Below are 24,908 nucleotides of genomic sequence, written 5' to 3' on the forward strand. Positions count from 1 at the left end.
GTTGTTTTTCAAAGGAGTTTTGTAGTTTTGGTTGTCAAGAGAAATAAATGGAGGCATTGACCTCAAAAGAAGGAACAATTGCATAAAAATATTTAAATTTTAAAAATCTTTTTTGTGCCTTTTTAATGACCATTTTTACTAGGGTATATTTGGATATATTTTTCCTTGTGGAATATTTGTCAACATTTTAATAATATAATTTTTAGAAAGTAGCGAGGAACTGCCGGAACGTGCAGTGCTTGCCGACAATAATCGTTGCCAATCACACTTCAGCCTAGACATGAACCTACATTAAAACGATGTTAATTACTTCTAAAGCGTTAGCTTATGCACAAACCTTCGGCCACCTATAGGGACATAAAGACTACTAAACGTAAATTTCATAAAGAATATTTTTAAAAAAATCTTGGATTTTTTAATGAGTATCTTTTCAAAAATCGTGGATTTTTTAAAGAATATTTTTTCAAAAATCGTGGATTTTTTAAAGAATATTTTTTCCAACAACGTGGATTTTTTAAAGAATATTTTTTCAAAAATCGTGGATTTTTTAAAGAATATTTTTTTCCAACAACGTGGATTTTTTAAAGAATATTTTTTCAAAAATCGTGGATTTTTTAAAGAATATTTTTTCAAAAATCGTGGATTTTTTAAAGAGCATTTTTTCAAAAATCGTGGATTTTTAAAAGAATATTTTTTCAAAAATCGTGGATTTTTAAAAGAATATTTTTTCAAAAATCGTGGATTTTTTAAAGAATATTTTTTCAAAAATCGTGGATTTTTTAAAGAATATTTTTTCAAAAATCGTGGATTTTTTAAAGAATATTTTTTCAAAAATCGTGGATTTTTTAAAGAATATTTTTTCAAAAATCGTGGATTTTTTAAAGAATATTTTTTCAAAAATCGTGGATTTTTTAAAGAATATTTTTTCAAAAATCGTGGATTTTTTAAAGAATATTTTTTCAAAAATCGTGGATTTTTTAAAGAATATTTTTTCAAAAATCGTGGATTTTTTAAAGAATATTTTTTCAAAAATCGTGGATTTTTTAAAGAATATTTTTTCAAAAATCGTGGATTTTTTAAAGAATATTTTTTCAAAAATCGTGGATTTTTTAAAGAATATTTTTTCAAAAATCGTGGATTTTTTAAAGAATATTTTTTCAAAAATCGTGGATTTTTTAAAGAATATTTTTTCAAAAATCGTGGATTTTTTAAAGAATATTTTTTCAAAAATCGTGGATTTTTTAAAGAATATTTTTTCAAAAATCGTGGATTTTTTAAAGAATATTTTTTCAAAAATCGTGGATTTTTTAAAGAATATTTTTTCAAAAATCGTGGATTTTTTAAAGAATATTTTCTCAAAAATCGTGGATTTTTTAAAGAATATTTTTTCAAAAATCGTGGATTTTTTAAAGAATATTTTTTCAAATTCGTGGATTTTTTAAAGAATATTTTTTTCAAAAATCGTGGATTTTTTAAAGAATATTTTTTCAAAAATCGTGGATTTTTTAAAGAATATTTTTTCAAAAATCGTGGATTTTTTAAAAAATATTTTTTTTTCAAAAATCGTGGATTTTTTAAAGAATATTTTTTCAAAAATCGTGGATTTTTTAAAAAATATTCTTTTTCAAAAATCGTGGATTTTTTAAAGAATATTTTTTTAAAAATGGTGAATTTTTTAATGAATATTTTTTCAAAAACGGTGAATTTTTTAAAGAATATTTTTTCAAAAATCGTGGATTGTTTAAAGAATATTTTTTCAAAAATCGTGGATTTTTTAAAGAATATTTTTTCCAAATTTGTGAATTTTTTGAAGAGTAGTTTTTTAGCAATGGTGGATTTTTTGAAGAGTATTTTTTTCAGCAATCGTGGATTTTTTTAAGAATATTTTTTCAAAAATCGTGGATTTTTTAAACAATATTTTTTCAAAAATCGTGGATTTTTTAAATAATATTTTTTCAAAAATTGTGGATTTTTTAAAGAATATTTTTTCAAAAATCGTGGATTTTTTAAAGAATATTTTTTCAAAAATAGTGGATTTTTTAAAGAATATTTTTTCAAAAATCGTGGTTTTTTTAAAGAATATTTTTTTCAAAAATCGTGGATTTTTTAAAAAATATTTTTTTTCAAAAATCGTGGATTTTTTAAAAAATATTTTTTTTCAAAAATCGTGGATTTTTTAAAGAATATTTTTTCAAAAATCGTGGATTTTTTAAAAAATATTTTTTTTTCAAAAATCGTGGATTTTTTAAAGAATATTTTTTCAAAAATCGTGGATTTTTTAAAAAATATTTTTTTTCAAAAATCGTGGATTTTTTAAAGAATATTTTTTTAAAAATGGTGAATTTTTTAAAGAATATTTTTTCAAAAACGGTGAATTTTTTAAAGAATATTTTTTCAAAAATCGTGGATTTTTTAAAGAATATTTTTTCAAAAATCGTGGATTTTTTAAAGAATATTTTTTCCAAATTTGTGAATTTTATTTTTTCAAAAATCGTGGATTTTTTAAATAATATTTTTTTAAAAAATCGTGGATTTTTTAAATAATATTTTTTTAAAAAATCGTGGATTTTTTAAATAATATTTTTTTAAAAAATCGTGGATTTTTTAAATAATGTTTTTTTAAAAAATCGTGGATTTTTTAAATAATATTTTTTTAAAAAATCGTGGATTTTTTAAATAATATTTTTTTAAAAAATCGTGGATTTTTTAAATAATATTTTTTTAAAAAATCGTGGATTTTTTAAATAATATTTTTTAAAAAAATCGTGGATTTTTTAAATAATATTTTTTTAAAAAATCGTGGATTTTTTAAATAATATTTTTTTAAAAAATCGTGGATTTTTTTAATAATATTTTTTTAAAAAATCGTGGATTTTTTAAATAATATTTTTTTAAAAAATCGTGGATTTTTTAAATAATATTTTTTTAAAAAATCGTGGATTTTTTAAATAATATTTTTTTAAAAAATCGTGGATTTTTTAAATAATATTTTTTTAAAAAATCGTGGATTTTTTAAATAATATTTTTTTAAAAAATCGTGGATTTTTTAAATAATATTTTTTTAAAAAATCGTGGATTTTTTAAATAATATTTTTTTAAAAAATCGTGGATTTTTTAAATAATATTTTTTTAAAAAATCGTGGATTTTTTAAATAATATTTTTTTAAAAAATCGTGGATTTTTTAAATAATATTTTTTTAAAAAATCGTGGATTTTTTAAATAATATTTTTTTAAAAAATCGTGGATTTTTTAAATAATATTTTTTTAAAAAATCGTGGATTTTGTAAAAAATCTTGAATTTTTTAAAGGATTTTTTTTCAAAAATCGTAAATTTTTTTAAGGATTTTTTTCAAAAATCGTGGATTTTTTAAAAGAATAGTTTTCTGAAAATTTTATATTTTTGTATTTTACTTTTTTTTCACACCTGGAATGTCCCTCCTTATGTTTCTCCTAAATTACTACTTTTTGGCATTGCAGTAATTTGTCACATTTCAAATTCAAAATTGTTATTACGATTTTTGCACATTTCCTTGAAAATGAATTGCCAACTTAATGACAAGCCTTAAAGGCCTTTCTCCTGAAAAAAAGCTCCACACACATGAATGTTACTTAGTCATTTCTCGTTACTTTGGCACTAAATTGCCAATGAGGGAAAAATAACTTCCACTACTTATGACCATAATTTTCCCCAAAGAATTATTGCCATGAGGTAGGACTGAAAAATAAATTACCCCAATACGAAAGATGTTGAATAATGACTTAAAAATAACTACCTTTTTCTGAGAAAAAGTGGGGGTTGGTGGCTGTAATGCAAGGTGACGGTGGTGTTGGTGGTGATGGGGTGGGTATGGCTATTAAAATTGCATTTCATTTGAGTAATAGAGATAGTTTTTTCTGATGTTGCTCTTTAAGGGGTTGCTCTTTAATGGTATATTGGATTTTCACTAGAATATAGGGAAGGAAGAATAAGTAGAACAATGAATCTGAATTGGTGAGGGATAGTTTAAAGGGACTCCAATAGACGCTTCTATAGTCCCTTTCTAGAAGAAAGGGTGCTTCTATAGACCTTATCTGGAAGAAAAGGTGATTCTATAGACCCTTTTTGGAAGAATGGGTGCCTCTATATACACTTTTTGGAACATGGGGTGCTTCTATAGACCCTTACTGGAAGAAATTGTGCTTCTGCAGACCCTTTCTGGAAGACCCTTTATGGGATATTTTAATTCTTTGTTAGATCTATAGGGGACTTCATGCTAGTAGAATAGTTAAGAGATCCTCTTTAGCAAGTTGGACGCCCCAAAAGTCTGCTGCTATATGTGATCAGACAATCTCAATCGGTGAACAGAAGAATTCAGGGCCATTCATCAGCTCAAAAGAAGCTCCAAAGGTATTCTCTAGGTCAGTACTACACTTCAGTGATATTTTATAGCTGCCTTTATAGATCTGTAGAAGACTCGCAGCTTTGGTCTAATCGTAATGACGCTTCTCGAAAAAATGGAACCGAAGGAGAGAAAGACTTCAGAAGACCTAGAAAACCTCAGACTTCTTGTACAATGTACATGTCTTCTACTTTCACCTTTGAGATTTTCGAGAGGATATTAGATGCCTCCCTCAGACTTCTTGTATATGTCTTCTACTTTCACATTTGAGGTTTTCGAGAGGATATTAGAGGCCTCCTCTGGATCAGTATTTAACAGAAAAACTCAGAGGTACTCATTAAGTCAACAGATGAGTTTAGAGGTATTCATTAGAAAAGGCGAAGAACCAGAGGTAAGTTTTAGGTCGCTAGAAGACTTCAAAGCTAAATAAATAGGATGTATTCAGATCAGTAGAAGGCATTCGAGGTCTATTACAGATCCGATTGTAATGAAAAAGGGAAGGAGAAGAGGACAACAGAGGTATTTGAGGTATTGACCTAGAAAACCCCCTCTTCTATATGTATTCTAGATGGACACCTGCGGTTTTCAAGGAGACATTTGGGTTATTTTATACATGAGTAGTAGACCTTGAGTAGTAGATGACTTCAGATTTCCTCTACGTCACTAGAAATTGGTAATTAGGTAATTAGTTGGTCTCAGGTGTCTTCATTAGACAGTAGATCATCACAGATGTCTTCATTGGTATGTAATTAGAAAACCTCTGAAGCCCTTGATATGTGAGCAGAGAACTCAGAGGTTTTCGAAGATTACTTTAACTCCTTTAAAAGGTTAGTAGATAACTCAAAAGATCTTTTATAGCTTAGAGAAAGCCATCTGAGATCTTCTCTCGAACTCAGAAGATTCTATCTGAACATTTGAGTAGTGAATACCTCAGAAGTATTTTGTGTGAAGATTACATTCCTCTTTCGTCGGTCGGTAAATGACTTCAGAAGTTTTCCTTAGTCCAATAGATGATGTTACAAGTCTGTTCTGGATCACTAGAAGACCTCAGTGGCCATTTCCGTGTTCAAAAAAGACTTCAGATGAATTCTGTAGATCGGTTGAAGTCCTTAGAACGTCAATTTTGAAATGTCCCAAGTTCCTCAGGAGGTCATTTAACAAAAACTTAGAGGTCTCCTATTGAGCTCAGAGGTTTTAAATCAGAAAACTTCTGTATCAATACCTCAGAAATATTTTGTGAAATGGCTTTATTGGTCTTCCGTAGGTCGGTAAATGACTTCAGAAGTTTTCCATAGGTTGGTAGATGATGTTGGAAGCCTTCTCTGGGACACTAGACGACCTTACTGGCCATCTGCAGGTCCGTAATAGACTTCAGATTTGTTCTTTAGATCGGTTGAAGACCTTAGAAAGCGGCCAAGAGGTCCTTAGATCTCAGTGGTTTCCATTGGAAGACTTCTCTAGTCAGAGCCTCAGAAGTATTCTGTGTGAAAAGGTTCCATTGGTCTTCCCTAGGTCGGTAAATGACTTCAAAAATTTTCCATAGGTTGGTAGATGACGTTGGAAGCCTTCTCTCGGACACCAGAATACCTTAGTGGCCATCTGTAGGTCCGTAAAAGACTGCAGATGTGTTCCGTAGATGGGTTAACGACCTTAGAAAGTGCCCAAGAGGTTCTAAGATCTCAGAGGTTTCCATTAGAAGACTTCTCTAGTCAGAGCCCTAAGAAGTATTCTGTGTGAGGGCTCCATTGATATTCCGTAGGTCGGTAAATGTCTTCAGAATTCTTTTTTGGGTCCGTAGATAACGTTGGAAGTCTTTTCTGGGACACTGAAAGACCTTAGTGGCCATCTGCAGATTAGCAAAATACTTCAGATAAATGTTGAAGATCGCTTGAAGACCTTACAAATATCCAAGAGGTTCATAGAGATCAGCTATTTCCATTAAAGGACTTCTGAATCAGTACCTTTTCAAAGTATTTTGTGAGAAGTCTCCATTGGTCTTCCGGAGGTCCATAAAGGCCTTCACAAATAATGTTGAAAGTCTTCTTTGGGACACTAGAAGAGCTCAGTGATCATATGCAGGTCCATAAAAGATTTCAGATGAATTCTTTAGATCGGTTGAAAACGTTAGAACTTGCCCTTCGATGCCTCCAGAACGGTCCTTAGCACCTCAGAATGTCTGTAGACGAAAATTAGAACACTAGATGAGCAGATGGCCACTGACTGCAGATTCCAAAAAGACTTCAGATGAATTTTGTAGATCGGTTGAAGACTTTAGAAGAATTTGCCCAAGAGGCCCAAAGAGGCATTTCAAAAGGTCCTAAGCGCCCCAGAAGGTCATCAGGCGAACATTTAGAGGTCTTTTATAGGCCAGAGGAAGTCCTTGAAGGACTTTCTATACAAAGGTAACAGGGTTTTTTCGCCCATAAGACTTCTGTAGTATGTGCATCAAAAGACTTTTGTGTGAAGGCTCTATTAGTCTTTAGTAGGTCGTTTGAGAACATCAGAAGTCTTCTCTGGGTCATATGTAGGTCCCTAGAATACTTCATATTCCTTCGGAATTCGATATGTCCTATGCACCTCAAAGGGTAATCAGATTCCTTTCGCAGGTCGGTACAAGACTTCAGATTTGTTCCGTATTTCATTACAAGATTTCAAATTCGTCCTCTAGGTCGGTTCAGGACCTGAGAATGGAAAAATGTCCTCAGATGTCATTCGGAATGTTCTAAGCACCTCAGAGATTATTAGATGCCTTCTATAAGTCCGTACAAGATTGGTACAAGTTTTCAGATTTCTTGTGTATCTCGCTACAAAACTTCAGATTCATTCTTAAGGTCAGTTGGAGATCTGAGAATGGGGTAAAAAGGTCTTCAGATGTTATTCCGAATGTTCTAAGCACTTCGGAGGTCACCAGATTCCTTAGGTCGGTTGAGGACCTGATAAATGGTAAAAAGTTATTCGTTCGTTCTAAGCACCTCAGAGATTATTAGATGCCTTCTATAGGTCCATACAAGATTTCATATTCCTTCTGTTGATTGGTACAACTCTTCAGATTTCTTCTGTATCTCGCTACAAGACAACAGATTCCTTCTTAAGGTCGGTTGATGAGCTGAGAATGGGCTAAAAAGGTCTTCAGATGTTATTCGGAATGTTCTAAGCTCCTCGGAGGTAACCAGATTCCTTCTACAGACCGGTATAAGACTTCAGATTTCTTCTGTAGGTCGGTTGAACACGGGATAAAGTCGTAAAAATGTCCTTACATGTTATCCGAAATGTCCTTAGCTTTCTAAGGCATCTAAAAGCCAGAGGTTCTTTATGTAAGAGGTAAACTATATGTCGGTAGAACACCTCAGAAGTCACTAGAACGTTTCAAAGATTTTTCAGAGGTCACTTGAAGACTTCAATGGCTTTACAGAGAACATTAGAAACCCTCAGAGGTCTTCTATAGTTCAGTTGTGGAACACAGATCAAAAGTAGACCTCATAGATCTTTGAAGGTCAGTAGAAGACCTCAGATATTTTCAATAGGTCACTCGAAGGCTCCAAACGTCTTCTAGAGGGCAGTTGGAGATTTTAGAAATTTTCGAAAGACCGTTAGAAGTCTTTAGGTACCTTTTATGAATAAGAAGTGGACCTAAGGTCCATATATGTCATAAGGAGATCCCAGTAGTATTCTATAGGTAGTTAGAAGTTCCGAGAGGGCTTCTATAGGTAAGCAAACTCCGTCGAGGTCAACAGACAACAGATGTCTTCTTAAAGTTAAGATCTTGCATATGTAACTAGAAGACTTCGGATGTCGTCAATAGGCCACCAGAAGTCTTTTAGACCTCAACTGAACACCAATGAGAGGTCTTTTAGGGATAAGAAGTGAACCTAAGGTCCCTTATAAGTAATTAGGAAATCTTAAAATTATTCTATAGGCCGTTAGAAGATCCCAGAGGGCTTCTATAGGTCAGTAAACTCAGTCGAGGTTTTTCTTAGGTAAACAGAAGACAAACCGATGTCTTCTTATTGTTACTAGAAGAATACAGAGGTCTTACACAGGTAAGTAGAAGACCTCCGCAGCCTAAATTGGTCAATAGAAGATTTCAGATGTTTTCAATAGGCCACCAGAAGGATCCAGTGGTCATTTAGAGCTCAACTAAACAATACTAAGACTTTTTTATGGATAAGAAATTGAGCGAAGGTCTGTGGAAGACTTCAGAGGACCCATATAGGTAAGTAAAAGATCTCAAAAGTATTCTATAGGTCGATAGAAGATCTCAGAGGACTTCCTTAGGCCAGTAAAGAATCTAAGAGGCATTATTATGTAAACGTATCACCACGGAGGTTTTCTTCGGGTCAATAGATGACTTGGGAGACCTTTCATGGGTAAGTAGAAGATCTACGAGGCATTCATTGGTCAATAGTAGGTCTAAGATGTATTCATAGACCAGTAGAAAACCTAGAATATCTAAATGGTTTTTTCTGTAGGTCGATACAAGACTTCAGATCCCTTCTGTTGGTGGATAGAAGATTTCAGATTCCTTTTGTAGGTCGATTGAAGACTTGCGAAAGTGCCAAAGAGGTTCTCAGATGTTCTTTGAAATGCCATAAGCTTTCTATAGGTCGGCAGAAGATCTCAGAAGAGTTTTAAGGTTAACTGAGGTCCTCATAGTTCTTCTGGACTTTTTATAGAGTAATTGTGGAGAACATTTTTCTTCTGTTGGTCGGTACAAGACTTCAGATTCCTTCTATAGGTCGGTACAGATTTCTCCTGTAGGTTGGTTGGAGACCTTGTTAGTGCCTAAGAGGTCCTCAGATGCCATTCATAAGCTGTGGGTCAACAGAAGACCAAAATAGATGTTTAAGGTTAGCAGAAATCCTCAGTGATGTTTTTTTTTTTTTTTTTTTTTGGACAAGAAATGACCACGGAAGACTTCTGTAGGATAGCAGAGGATCTCAGAAGAGTTTTAAGGTTAACAGACGTCCTCGGAGATTTTTATTAGAGGTCTCAGAGAGCTTCTACAGACAATATATAACCTCAAAGAGGCAGTTTAAATGACTGTATATGACCTCCAAAGGCCTATATAGGTCGAAAGAAGACATCCGAGGTTATATATAGGTTAGTAGAAGCCAATAGAGGTCTCAGAGAGGTTGTATAGACCAATACTTAAGCTCTCAGGGGGTGTTTAAATGACAGAATATTACTACCAAATGCCTATGTAGGTCGAAAGGAGACATCCGAGGTTAAATATAGGTTAGTAGAAGTCATTAGAGGTGTCTGAGAGCTTCCATATACAAAAATATAACCTCACAGGTCTTACTAAATTACTACGAAGACATCCGATGTTATCTATAGGTTAGTACATGTCAATAGTGGTCTATGAGAGCTTGTATAGACCAAAACTTAACCTCACAGAGGATGTTTAAATGACAGTATATGAATTCCAAAGGCCTATATAGGTCGAAAGAAGACATTCGAGGTTATCTATAGGTTAGTAGAAGTCATTAGACGTCTCAGAGACCTCAGAGAGTTTCTTTAGACCAATATAAAACCTCACAGAGGGTGTTTAAATGACAGTATATGACTTCAGAAGTCATTAGAGGTCGCAGAGAGCTTCTATGGACCAATATATAACCTCACAGAGGGTGTTTAAAAGACAGTATATGACTTCCAAAGTCCTATATAGGGCGAAAGAAGCCATTCGAGGTTATCTATAGTTTAGTAGAAGTCATTAGAGGTCGCAGAGAGCTTCTATGGACCAATATATAACCTCACAGAGGGCGTTTAAATGACAGAATATAACTTCCAAAGGCCTATATAGGTCGAAAGAAAATATCCGAAATTATCTACAGGTTAGTAGAAGCCATTAGAGGTCTCAGAGAGCTTCCATAGACCAAGATATGACTTCACAAGTCTTGCTTATAAATATTTTCTATATCTTTAAAAGCTGTTTTAGAGATAATTCTATATAAAACATCGAAAGATTAGGATTTTAGGTTAGGATTGACACTTATTTTAGGTTAGGATAGTCACTAATTATAGGTTATGTGTAAAAATAATTTAAAAAAAAATAATAATAAAAAATATCTAAAAATTAAATTAAAAAACTTACCTTAAATTGTAATGAAAATGAAAAATTTTTATGTGCATGTTTGTGCGTGTTTGAAAATCATACGGCTCATATGTACAATGTAAATAAACGAAGGTAGGTAGATAGATAGGAGATGGTGTTGAGAGAAACGGATGTCGGCGGGACCCCACAGTTCAGCCAGTGGGGGTTTTGACCACATCCATATTCTCCAAAGGAGAGTAGATAAAACAAAATCAAATCAACAGGTTTTGGTAGGTAGGTGATGAAATAAAGTTCGTGGTGTCTGTGGTGCGGTATTTGTAAAATTACAAACGAAAACTCAAAAACGAACTGAAGAAGAAGTTCGCAACTAAACCGAATGAGGACGATTTATAAATAGCTATAAAAGAAAAATCAAAGAAAGAAATCAACTAAAATTGTGCACAGATTAAAAAGAGGTCGGGACGGTGGGACAAACACATACACAAACAACATTAAATTACAACTCTAAAGGTTGTTGGCGGGTCAGGGCTATGGGGGACAGACAAAACAGAGAGTGGTGCTTCTTACATTACAAAATAGGCTCCAGAGGCCTAGGTCGTTTACACAAAATTCTAAGGTGCTGTACATTTGGGGAGGTAAGGTAAAGGTTTTGAACCTCTTGATTAAAAAGAAAAAATTGGGATTCAAATAAAACTTGGTTTTCAACAGGACAAGGCTCTGTAAAAGGCAAAAGCTTTCATTTTGTTGCTACACAAAGAAAAAGCTGGCATTTGAATACCAGCCTACCTCGAATTTGGACTCGTTGATCTACTGCGCTGTTGATTTGTTTGATCGTTTACATAATGTACAATGGCCGAAGTGACCTCCTTGATTGAGGATTGAATCTCCGGGGTGACAGGCTGCAATTTACGACCGGCTGATGTGGGAGTGGTTTGGCTTGTGGGTGATGTGCGTGGCTGTTGTTGTGACAGCAAGGAAGAGGCCAATCTAAAATTACAAAAAATAAATTTTTACAAAATTTTGATACTCCAATAAATCATTGTGGCACCTACCTTTCATGGGCCGTTCTCTGGGACAATTTCTCTTGGCTACGCCAACCCAAATATGGCTGGCGCATTGAATTCCTTATCACACTATGACCGCTATTGACCGATATAAAGCTCGAGTTGATGGGTCCGCCACGTGAGAATGAACCACGCTGTGAAACACTGGGTGATGTTTGTGACGAATTCAAATGTGATGTTGACCAACGTGAAAATGCTCCACCACTGGCACCGCTGCCACCAACATGATGGCCCATAACACCAGCATGTCCACCACCAACTGTACCATGATGGCCTGTGCCACTGGCCGTTTGACCACCATGATGACTATGGGCCGAGGGACTTAACAACAAAGGACTACGATCGGATCGCTGTGAACCCAACGAACTGAGTGAAGTGGTCTTTGAGTTAAGACCGGCCCAACGTCCAGAATCTTGGGTACGTTTGCGGGTGAAATTGCCAGGTTTATAGGTGCCAGCGACGCTCGAGCCATCGGGTGATTTTTGATTATATTGCCTAAACCAGTCGGGTATATTGAGACGTTGCAGTGAGGCTTGAATGCGCAACTGATGTTCACTTAAGGCGGCCGGATTGTGATCGTGGGATTTTTGAAGCTCATTTTCGGGGGGCTGCAAAAGAAAGAGATGAGAAGAAAAGAAAGGGTTAGTTAAAAGGTCACTAAAAACTGCGGTACAAATAAGTTTAGATAAGGAAATAAAATGGCAAATATTCGTTCTCAGGCTTCACCATAGAAAACTAAATTTAAATAAGTTTTAAACAAATCTTATATAGTTAAGATATAATTTTTGGATATTATTTTTATAATCAGGGACCTCAGATAACCGAATATGTCGTTCTTCTATAGAAAAAAACCATCCTTAGGGACCTGACGAAATTTTTTCTATAGAAAAAACCATCCTTAGGGACCTGACGAAATTTTTTCTATAGAAAAAACCACCCACAGGGACCTGAGGAAATTTTTCTATAGAAAAAACCATCCTCAGGGACCTGAGGAAATTTTGTCTATAGAAAAACCCATCTTCAGGGAACTGAGGAAATTTTTTCTATAGAAAAAACCATCCTCAGGGACCTGGGGAGATTTTTTCTATAGAAAAAACCATCCTCAGGGACCTGGGGAGATTTTTTCTATAGAAAAAACCATCCCAGGGACCTGGGGAAATTTTTTCTATAGAAAAAACCATCCTCAGGGACCTGAGGAAATTTTTTCTATAGAAGAAACCATCCTCAGGGAACTGAAGAAATTTTTTCTATGAGAAAAAACTATCCTCAAGGACCTGAGGAAATTTTTTTCTATGAGAAAAAACTATCCTCAGGGACCTGAGGAAATTTTTTCTATAGAAAAAACCATCCTCAGGGACCTGAGGAAATTTTTTCTATAGAAAAAACCATCCTCAGGGACCTGAGGAAATTTTTTCTATAGAAAAAACCATCCTCAGGGACCTGATGAAATTTTTTCTATAGAAAAAACCATCCTCAGGGACCTGAGGAAATTTTGTCTATAGAAAAACCCATCTTCAGGGAACTGAGGAAATTTTTTCTATAGAAAAAACCATCCTCTGGGACGTGAGGAAATTTTTTCTATAGAAAAAACCATCCTCAGGGACCTGGGGAAATTTTTTCTATAGAAAAAACCATCCTCAGGGACCTGAGGAAATTTTTTCTATAGAAAAAACCATCCTTAGGGACCTGAGGAAATTTTTTCTATAGAAAAAACCATCCTCATGGACCTGAGGAAATTTTTTCTATAGAAAAAACCATCCTCAGGGACCTGAGGAAATTTTTTCTATAGAAAAAACCATCCTCAGGGACCTGAGGAAATTTTTTCTATAGAAAAAACCATCCTCAGGGACCTGAGGAAATTTTTTCTATAGAAAAAACCATCCTCAGGGACCTGAGGAAATTTTTTCTATAGAAAAAACCATCCTCAGGGACCTGAGGAAATTTTTTCTATAGAAAAAACCATCCTCAGGGCCCTGAGGAAATTTTTTCTATTGAAAAAACCATCCTCGGGGAACTGAGGAAATTTTTTCTATAGAAAAAACCATCCTCGGGCACCTGAGGAAATTTTTTCTATACAAAAAAACATCCTCGGGGACCAGAGGAAATTTTTTCTATAGAAAAAACCATCCTCAGGGACGTGAGGAAATTTTTTCTATAGAAAAAACCATCCTCGGAGACCTGAGGAAATATTTAAAAAAAAAACCATCCTCCGGGACCTGAGGCAGTCAATATTTTAAGACAAATAAAGATCAAAACACCAATAATTTCTAGGAAAATTTAAATTTTATTTCTTAAATTCTACGAGAGAGGTCTTTTGAAGACCCCTCTCTCTGCCATATCTTTCCAATTTAAATCTAAACATAAACTTCTCGTTTACTTCGGAGGACATTCATAACGTGATCCAAATGGCTAGAGCAAGCGTTCAGCCGAACATCGGCATAACGACTTAGAAAAAACATGTAGCGCTCCAGTTCATCCAGCGAACAATGCTGGAAACCATTGCTCTTGCCAATGCGACTTATATCCGCTACAATATTCTTGAGTAAGGGCAGATATTCTGGAGAATCTTGTAGAGCTTCCAAGGCATCATAGGAGGTAATGGGTGAGTTGTGATATTGCGATAGGCGGCCTTGTACCGAACTCAGGCGACGATGTTGTGCCTCCAAAGTTGCCATTAAATCGTTGATGGGGATTAGGGACTTATCTGTTTCTGAATTTTGTGCGGATTCTGATTTCACAAACAATTGATCCAGCGGTTCATTTTCATATTCCTGGCCAAAAAAATCGAGGAGGGCATTTTCACTGTAACGAGTCATGGCGGTGCCGGGTTCCTCGGAATGCAGCGAAGTAAAATCAAAGGTACGACTGCCAAATGGTGAGATGGAAGAGCAGGGAGAATCTATTTCCCGAAAATCATCGCTTTCAAATTCGAACTGCGGCTGATTTATGGACTTGTTAGGCCAGTTGTTTTTCGAGCGGGCTGGCAAACTAAGGCGGCTGCTGGTGCGAAACATGGCTGGTGGACTAGCCACAATGCTGCTATCCCTGGAGGACTTGCTAATGCTACCCAAAGAATATTTGGGATTTGAGGATATCAAAGATACGTTGGGTCCTGTTTCGAGTGGAGAACCCACATTCGAGAACTCAATGTCATCTATGCCGAATTGAAGGTGTCCCGTTTCTTTAACTGACATTTTGAGGAAGACAAATAGCCTTTGGATCTTTTCTGGGCATAGGAATTTTCCACTAAACGGCAAGGTCATGTCTTCCGAGGAGAACCAATAGTGAGAGGATTCTTGGTTACTGGAAAAACGTTGCGAAGCAGTGACATCTTGATGGCCACCATTTAGGGAGAACTTGAAGCCATCTATGCCAAAGTGTACGGGCTTATTGGGCGGACATCTTTGGCGAAAGATTTCATAGAGCAGCTTAAGCCTTTCCGTTTCATTGGGAAAGATTTCTAGGGCCACATAGAAGTCAGCAGATTTTATCCAAAATCTTGAGGTCTCCTGGAGCTCCCTCTCTTGCTGGTTGCCCATTTCCAAAGTTGAGGCATTATTGTAGGTCATATAGGCATTGCTTTGACTCCTCGATAGCTCCGTCGCTTCCACTTCCCATGAATGATCTTCGCGTATAACCTGCATGGCAATGGAAGAGCTGCGCCTTGAATCGCTGTCATAAATTGAACGAGGTCTTGGTTTCGCCGCTGGTCTTGTCACGGGTATTGGACTAAAGGATTGCTGTTGCAGACTTCCGGTTTCATTGAAGGCGGAACTTAGATTCCTTGGTCCCTGTCGCTTAATTGGGGTCGAATAGCAGCGTTGATTTTCTTCAAATTTGACAAGGGAGCGATTCAGGATTCCCTGAGATTTACTTTTCCAGCGTATGGGGCTATCAAATTCATTCGAACCCGTCTCGAAGCCCAAATCAAAGCTATCGCAAAATGTTTGTCCCACACGAGGACTTCCTAGGGCTGAGGAGGAGATTAGGGAGTGGTCACTCATTTGATCCCTTTTAAAGTTCAGGGAATTGTTAAGAATTCCTTTGGCGGGACGTAGTTGTAAAATGTACTTTCCATCATCAGCTACTGCTTTGGGTTTTCCGTGTGGCCGGGGTCGTATTAGGGAGTTCCGTGATTGCATTTTATTTTCAGTTTCCGAATCGGTGCTGGATAAAGTCCTAGTCTCTACCAATGAATTGCCTTTTCTCCAACTAAGACTGCGACGCAACTTCTTTTTCCTCAAAGGTTTGATGGGTGCCCCACGTTGGGCGCCACTTTCTTCCGGGGACTCTTCGTTGGCATTCTGCAAAAAAACAACCGCAAAATTAGTCAGGGTTTCTTAATCGCAGCGAGAAATTTTAGAACTTACCTTGGAAGAATGTTCCGCAGAATCCTCAGCTTCCGAACTTTTGCCAGCATACGACAACTCAGTATCAGTGCTGGACTTTCCTGCGTTCTGTTCTGTATCACAGTTGTTGTGCGACTTTATGGCAAATGTTGCGCTAGACAAATTCTCCTCAGCTTCTGAAGAAATCCTCGATGAATCTGAGTTTTGAATATTTGTTAGAGAATCCTCTTGCTTGGGTATACCAGGGGCGCGTCTCTTCTTGCGTGACTTACGTACTGAAGATCTTGTAAATGTTGAATTTCGTTCAATTTCTTGAATTTTCGCCATGATTTCTTCGTGAAATTGATCGGCATTTGTTATAAAACTGCTTCGGACAGGAGTGCTTAGATTGCTAAGTACTTCCAGACTTCGTGATCTTGTAATTTTGTTTGGTAAATTCATTTGGGTTTTAAATTCTTTTCTTAGTTGGCCAATTGTTTTGTGATTCAGGGATTTGGATCTTGGCCTTCCAGCATGCACGATTGCCTTTCTAGTGGCTTCATTTGAGGCATTGCCACTTTCATTTGCCTTCCGTAGTTCCGATCCTTGATTCTCTTCCTTCTTAATTTGCCTTCCTCGAGTCCGTGGTAGTGTAAATAACTTGGCCAGGGTAGACTGAGCTGCCGAAACTGGTTGTAGCGACAACTCATTGGCCAAATTATTATAGCTGCGAGTCATCGAATTGCGCCTCATAATCTTGGAGAACTTATTGTTCAATATGGAAGCCATTCGTTTAACCTTAAATTTCTTAAGGAATTTTGATTTGGGAGGTTTTGTATTTTCCGAATTACCATTGGCTTGGAGTTCCATTGCAGCTTCTGATGGTGAGATAGAAATGTTGCTTATTTGCGAAGCAGATTCAGCGATGTCCGTAGTCATTTTGAAATGAAAATGAGGGTTTTTTGGTTTAGCTTAGAGCCTTGTTAACGTTAAACGTTGCAGTTTAGAACTGACAATAATTTTGCCATTACCTCCGAGTTTTTATAAGCAACTGAAAGCCATGATAGCTTGTGCGTTGTGGGAATGATCCTCAACTTGATTCCGGCATAGGACAGGTAGTCAAATTCACTAAGGCAGCAATTATGTGCGTTGTGATTTTCCCATGCATAAGCCCTGACTCTTGACAGGTAGGCGGCAGGCGAGTAGGGAAAATTGTTGAAAGGCAGATGTCTTTTGAGGGATTCCGCAGGGTGTTGTAAAATTGGTTTAGCTAGTTTAACTGCACATATTTTAAAGTGCCTTACGCTAATTGATTTCTTAGAATTGCGTGTTAGGAAAAAGCGAGGAATGAAATAAGAAAATTCTAAGGATTACCATTTCCGAATAATCCAATTTTCCATTTAACTATGAGGAAATATTTTACAATTAACGGTAAAAATATTTCCTTGCGAGTTCGTGAGAGCAAAACAAATATTTTTTGGCCTATGTATTGTTTATACTAGATGTCTTTAAAGGACCTTTAAACCCAATAGGTGATCTCAGATGCCTTTATTAGAAAGTCGAATATCACAGTGGTCTTCACTGGTGTCAGCGGAATAGCTCAGAGGCCTTCGAAGGCACTAGAACCCCTTTCCAAGGTTGGTAGAAAACATAATGATTTTCTTTAGGTCACAGGAACTCCTCTAAGGTCTTCTTATAGAAAGCTCAGAGGTTTTCTTTTCGTCATAAAACTTCTGTATCCAGTAGCTCAGAAGTGTTCGATCGATAGATGACTTCAGCAGTTTTACTTAGCGTGGCAAATGACTTCGGAAGTCCTTTATGGGACATTAGAAGACCTCAGTGATCATCTACAGGTTTATAGAAGACTTCAAATACCTTCTGTAGGTGAATTGTAAACTCATGTAGTTATTGGAAGAACACACAGGGATCTCTTGGATCATTAGAAGAGTACACATGATTGTTTTTGTATTTAATAGGCCAAAAGAATCAGTCAAGCGGCCCTTCAAAGGTTATTAATACCTCAGAGGGTCATTAGAAGAACTCAAATGTCTTCGCTGAATCATTTTGAAGAATTCAGAGGTCTTCAATTAAAATCTACACAACTTATACCAAAATATAGGTGGTTATCATGAACGGCAATTCCCCGTGAATTTTTTCACCTTCTCCCTTAAGTTGCAACGGCGGAAAGACAAAACTCACGGGGAAATTTCATTCATGATAACCCCCATAAGCTTCGCGATTACTTCTAAGTACTTCTCAAACAACTTTTATACGACCATCGTTCAAGATTCAAGAATTGAGAGAAGAAATATGAAAATCAACACCTCGACTTGACTCACCAATGGCTTTTAAGGCCAATTCACAAACTTCTTTCAAGAAATAGAAAGTAAATCAAAGACCTGGAGTGTTTCAGAGCAGTAAACTTATACGCCATTATATTTAAAGCACAAAATAAAGTCGATAATAAGCTGGTAAGTGAACTTTCACCACAATATAAGGTATTGAGTAAGCAGAATATCCCATTTTGGTGATTTCCACTGCTTCTTAGGGTCCAAATGGCGTGGATTTTTTAAATTATTTTAAGACTGGCCTTAGAGGTCAAAATGCGAGGATTTTTTAAATAATTTTGAGGTTGGCTTTAAAGGCGTAGATTTTTTGAAAAAATATTAAGGCTACCCTTAGAGGCCCCAAACCTCGATTTTAAAATAATTTCAGGGCCTTAGAGTCCTCAATGCGTGGATTTTTTTAATAATTTTGAGGCTGGCTTTAGAGGACACAATGCGTGGATTTTTTAAATAATTTTTAAGCTGGCCATAGAGGTCACAGTGCGTGGATTTTTTAAATAATTTTTAAGCTGGCCATAGAGGTCACAGTGCTTGGATTTTTTAAATAATTTTTAAGCTGGCCATAGAGGTCACAGTGCGTGGATTTTTTAAATAATTTTAAGGCTGGCCTTAGAGGCTACAATGTGTGGATTTTTTAAATAATTTTAAGGCTGGCCTTAGAGGCTACAATGTGTGGATTTTTTTAAATAATGTTAAGGCTGGCGCGGGTAAATATGTTTCCTTGAACCAAGGACCGTTTCTGTTTGTAAAGTTTTTCCTTCGTGGAGCAAAAACATTCTTAATGGAGCTGAGAATTGCTTCGACTACCTCAAAGTGTTTTCCCAAGCAAATTCTATACGGCCATCGCCCAAAATTCAGGAATTAAGGGGAGAAATTTGAAGATCAACACCACCTCGACTCACCAATGGCTTCCAAAGCCAATTCACAAACTTCTTTCAAGAAATAAAAAGTAAATGAATGACCTGGAGTGTTCCAGAGCAGTAAGCATCTATGCAATAATGTTTAAGGTCCAAAATAAAGTCGCTAATAAGCTGGTAAGTGAACTTTCACCACAAGATAAGGGGTTAAGTAAGCGGAATATCTCATATTAGCACATTACATTAGCATTTTCCACTGCTTCGTTGGGAAATTTTAGCTAAGTTCCGGTTATTGCCACGAAACAAAAGTGCAGAATCGTCTATGTGGATTTGAATGTGACTAAACCTTGCCGCAGGCGTAAAATGCACCCCACACTATCATAAAAATTATTTCAAAATGGTTTCTTAGTCGCCAATACATCACCTCAATGTCGTCCCAGCATTCAGGAATTGACGGAGAAGTACGAAAACCAAAGCGACGCAGTCGCTCTCAAATCACCTAAGACTCCCAAGCCAAAATCACCAAAGTTTTCAATAAGTTTAGAGTCAAGCAAAGGGTAAACATGTTCAACACCAAAGTGGCGCAAATTGTGAAAAGCCAAACTACCACCAAAGACTTACACTGGTGAGCGAACTTTCACAAAAAGGTAAGGTGTTGGGTAAGCGGAATACCTTACCCAAGTCATTACCACTGCCTCGTACACGTTATAACATGAAGAAGGCGCCAGTGCCCATCCCACGTTTAAAGCCATTGCCCCGGATTGCAAGATAAATCCAGCAATTTTGTGGTCGAAGATGCCTTTGCCAAGATGTCCGTTAAAGATAAGGCCATGATGTATACCCAATTTGTCAACGACATGTCTAAGAAGAATACCAAATTTGTGGATCAGGCTGAATGAAAAATTGGAATCCAACATCAAGAAAGAAGTGGCTCTAGGTGAAGTAGCCACGAGAAACCATAATCTGTAAAAGAATTTATTGGCCAATCTGGAAGCTTGCTGTGTATTTCCCAAGCAGACCATATCACCAGCTGCTGTGCAGCGATTGAATTCGGTAAAAGAAGTGAAACCAAAAGCGAAAGTCGTTCAAGGAATTTTTAGATTTGGTGAAACCAATAGCCTCTCACATTTCTACCTTGACAATTACTTTGCAATCTCCCTCGCCGTTTAAGGAAAAAAGGGAACGTAGATCCCGATCATTGCCACGCCGTAGAAGTGACGATTCCTGCATGCAATTGGAGGATTAAATGTCGGAACCTTGTCACAAGCAAACAATGACAAGACGAGCAATACACTATTAATTGAGGTCTACCATCCACCCAAGAAGATCGGGCTGAAAATTTGGCTCCACCACATCAACATTTGGAAATGTTATTATATTCTTTGGTAGAAGAAATTCATGACAACCGAAATTCAAGAAGACGAGGAACAAAAGTTTATGCAGTTAACGAGCTGTTCGAAGAAGCATTTGCCAAATTGGAAACGTTGAAAATTAAGCAGACAGAAGAAAAGCTGAAATAAGAGGTACAAGAGACAGTCGATTTCTCATCTCAAGCAAAAGAAGAAACCAAAGCAGCTATAAAATCATTAATTAGCCACCTCATCGGCCAATCACACAAATTCCGACTAAAGTGAATCTGGTATCTCCAACTTGGAAAAGTTAAAAGCAAATCGGAAAGGTTAACTAACCAACAACTCTCTTCATCTTCTTAATCAGATCCAGAGCGTACAGACGAAAAGATTCCTCACCTCAAGCAAAACAAGAACCCAAAGCTGCCACTAAATCCGTGCTCAGTTCTCAATTTTCAAGCGCATGGCGACATTGCAATTTCAATAGCTTTTTTTCAAAACGGACGAAAAACAGCGCTTAAACGAGGTGACAGAGAGTTAAAGTATTCCACGAAGTTGTTCTTCGTAGTGTCAGAAGTAATTTTGACACATCTTATATGCATAAATAACAAAAATTAAGTTCTATATTTACAAATTGATTTCGTGAAATCACATAAAATTAATTTTTAAAACCTTTTACAAAAAAGGACCAAAAAGTACCCTAAAAAGAGGAGATAGAGGAATATGATATTCCACAAAATTGTACCTCGTAATGTCGGTAATACATTTATAACATCTTATATGCAAAGATCTGAGGACTTCCTTAAAATATTTACTACTTGAGTTCGGCAAAGTCCATCAAATCAATTTTAATAAAATATTTAACAAAAAGTACCCAAAAGACCCTCACCAATTAGTCTTAGAGGGTTAATATGTTCCACAAAAATGTTGCTTGTGATTTTTATAACAACATTGCTGAGCATACTGTACACGTAAAATGCAAGGATCCCTTGGATTCCTTATCGCTTCGCTTTCAGGGAAAACCAAATTCACCAACACGGTTTCTTAAATTTAAAAAATAAAAAAAATATCATTTTGTGTTTTTGTTGTTTTGTTTTTATTTTCTAAAAATTGAATGTCCTTTTCAAGGACCTCTTCTAGAATTAACTTAAAATATAATTTACAAGTTATCTTAAACATATACAGCCCTTTGATCAAGTAAGGCATCCAAAATCATATCCATGTGATTGAATCAAAAGTATCCAAAAATACCCTCAAAACGTGGTGATAGAGGGTTAAAATATTCCACAAAGTTGTTCGCCGTAGTGTCGGTAATACTATTGCAAACATCTAATTGCAAGGATCACAATAATTAAATTTCTTATGAGCGGGAAAACCCGATAAAATAGTTTTCAATAGTTTTTTTTTAAACGGGCCAAAAACACCACTTAAACGAGGTGATAGAGGGTTAAAGTATTCCACAAAGTTGTTCTTCGTAGTGTCAGAAGTAATATTGACAAATCTAATATGCAAGAATCAAAAGAATTAATTTCAATATTAACAACTTGAATTTGGGAAATTCCATCAAATGAATTTAAATAATGCTTTTCAAAAAGGACCAAAAAGACCCTTAAAACGAGGTGATAGAGGGTTAAGATATCCCACAAAAATCTACCTCGTCGTGTCATTAATACTTCTACAACACCTTATATGCAAGAATCTGAGGAATTCCTAAAAATATTTACAACTTGAATTCGGCAAAGGCCATCGAATCAATTCGAGCAAAAATTGTACCAAAAAGGACCCAAAAGACCCACACCAATCAGTCTTAGAGGGTTAATATGTTCCACAAAAATGTTGCTTGTGGTTTCTATAACAACATTGCTGAACATAGTTTACACCTAAAATGCAAGGATCCCTTGGATTCCTTATCGCTTCGCTTTCAGGAAAAGACAAATTCACCGACACAATTTTTTAAATTAAAAAAAAAAAAAAATATATTTTTTTTTGTTTTTGTTGTTTTGCTTTTATTTTCTAAAAATTTAAAGTCCTTTTCAAGGACCTCAGTTAAAAATTAACTTAAACTATAAATTACAATTAAAATTATTCTAAACATATACAGCCCTCTGATCAAGCAGGGCATCCAAAATCTTATCCATGTGATTGCTACAACTGTTCAAGCAAATGTCGGCATAACGACTCAAGAAGAACATATAACGCTCGAGCTCCTCAAGGGAGCACGATTTAAAGCCATCACTGCAGCCAATTTTACCAATATCCGATACGATTTTCTTCAATTCCGTCAAATATTCAGGTTTACCCTGCAAAGCATCAAGGGCTTCACATGAAATCATGGTGGGATTGTGATAGTTGGACAGACGTTCCTTTACCGAACTCAAACGTTCATGTTGATTTTTGAGGACATTCAACATTTCAGGCACCGACTCAAAATTGTTCGTCTTTTCCAATTTCTCTTCATTGTGGAGATTCTTTTTGCTTTTATCCTCGAATAGCTGATCCAATGATTCATTTTCATAATCTTTGCCAAAGGATTCGGAATTGAAACGCATTACATCACTGTTACGTGGCATCATGAGATCTTCAGCACCCAAGGAGGCAAGATCAAAGTGGTTACTGCCAAAGGGTGAAAGGGAAAGGCGTCCCGACTCCTCCTCTTCCTCATTGTCGAAAAGATCACTTTCAAAATCTGATTGATCCAAGTCGCTGACTGGTATGGGTTTTGAGTGAGGCCAGGCATATTTGCTGCGTCCCTCCAGACCATTGCTATTTCCAGATTGTAGACCCACCAACATGCTGTAATTGCTTTCCAGGGAGAATTTAGGAGATTGAGACCAAAATTCCGGAACATTGGAAAATTCCATGTGATCTACACCAAAACGCAATACACCAGTTTCTTCTACCGAGGATTTGATGAAATGGAACATCCTCTGGATCTTGCCACTGCTGAGAGGTTTGCCGCTGAATGGTATGGCCAAATCGCCGGTTGAGAACCAATATTGAGAGCAGTTGTCTTGATGGGGCAAGCGTCGCAAAATCTCCACATCTTCCATATCGCCTCTGAGTGCTTCATGCACCGAAAACTTGTGACCATCAATGCCAAAATGTAAATCTTTGGTATCACAGCTGCGCTGGCTAAAGATTTCATAGAGTAGCTGGACCCGTTCCTTTTCGTTGCGTTGAATTTCAAAGGCCAGGGAGCAATCGCCGCAATTTATCCAAAATTTGGAGGAATTTTCATTCTTCTCTTGGATCTGAGCTGCAACATCATTTCCAAAGAACACTTGACTGGTGCTGTTGAAGTTCCTGGGCGATTGTATCTCATGATGTTCCAAGGGATGATCCTCGCGAATAACCTGCATTGCCAGAGAACTTCTTCTCGATTCACTGTCATAAATTGAACGGCGACGATTTGGCTTCATTGTCGGTAGGCCAATGGGACTGAAGACTTGTTGGCGGGCACCACTGGATTCATTGAAGGCGGGACTGAGGTTTTGCACTCCACCTTGTTGAGATTTGACGGGAGTTGAGAAGCATGAAGGATTCTCTGCGAGTTCATTGTCCAATTTTACAAACAAGGGAGCAGTTTGGATTTTCTCTTGCCTTCTCAGTGAGGTTTTGCGTGTTAGCCTTATGGGACTTTCCACATCATTGGAGCCAGTTTCGAAACCCTGATCAAAGCTATCGGTGAGGGAACGTGGCAGTTCAATGGACTTCTTTTCCTCTTTTTTTACTTCACTCAAAATTGTAATGTCGCCGTTTTCTTGGGTTTCTGTTTTATGGTGAGCTTCCCCTACTCCATTGCTGGCCATGGGAGTACAAACGGTGAGGGTATAGGCAGATTTAATTTTCCTTGGAGAATTCACTGATTGGATTAGAGGCTTGTCCAATTCACTGAAGGTGTTGCTGCTTTCGTTGGTTTCCGCCCCTTGCATTTTGCTTGGCTTGTTGTGTTGGAATTTCTCTGGCTGGCAATCGGTTTCGGAATCGGTAGAACTAATGGTATTTGTCTCCACCAAGGAGGTATCTTTGCGCCAGCTTAAGCTGCGACGCATTTTCTTTTTCCTCAAAGGCTTCAGGGGTTTGGCAAACAAACCCGAATCATCTTTATTGGTGTCTTGACTTTCCGGTTGGGATGCTTCACTGGTGTTCTGGGGGGTAGAGGAAGGAGCAAGTACGCCATTAGTTAACGTTTCCAAATTACTTTCAGCTTCAGTAGAACTTACCTTGTCCAAGCGTGAAATACCCGATTCACTTTCCTCGGCATCGGTGTGCTTGGCCGATGAGGTGGTTGAAGATTCAGAACTGAGTACAGATTTGGTGGCTGCTTTCACTTCTTCTTTTTCGGCGGAAGAGGATTCCTCTGGTTTTTGTATCTCCTCTTGTTGCTTCTTAATTTTCACTGTTTCCAATTTGGCAATGGCTTCTTCGAGCAGCTTGTCAACTGCCGACTTTTGTTCCTCATCTTCTTGAACTCCACTTGTCTCTTTTTCTTCATGCCTTTCCTTTAACCAGGAATAGAACAGAGTTTCC

At 36.6% G+C, this 24,908-nt stretch overlaps 1 protein-coding gene across 32 annotated transcripts in view; it reads right to left on the minus strand.

Moving 5' to 3' along the window:
• Positions 1-24,908, minus strand: part of LOC141393821 (uncharacterized) — a 501,342-nt gene that overhangs the window by 62,412 nt on the left and 414,022 nt on the right. For all 32 annotated transcript variants that reach the window (XM_073967334.1, XM_073967332.1, XM_073967333.1 and 29 more), the window contains 2 exons: positions 11,488-12,107; positions 11,222-11,422 (listed from right to left, as the gene is read on the minus strand). In XM_073967334.1, the coding sequence (XP_073823435.1) occupies positions 11,222-11,422; positions 11,488-12,107 (821 nt within the window). The remainder of the gene's footprint in view (positions 1-11,221; positions 11,423-11,487; positions 12,108-24,908) is intronic.

This window comes from Musca autumnalis, unplaced genomic scaffold (assembly GCF_047663935.1).
Source record: "Musca autumnalis isolate F117 unplaced genomic scaffold, ASM4766393v1 scaffold_2, whole genome shotgun sequence".
NCBI lineage: Eukaryota > Metazoa > Arthropoda > Insecta > Diptera > Muscidae > Musca > Musca autumnalis.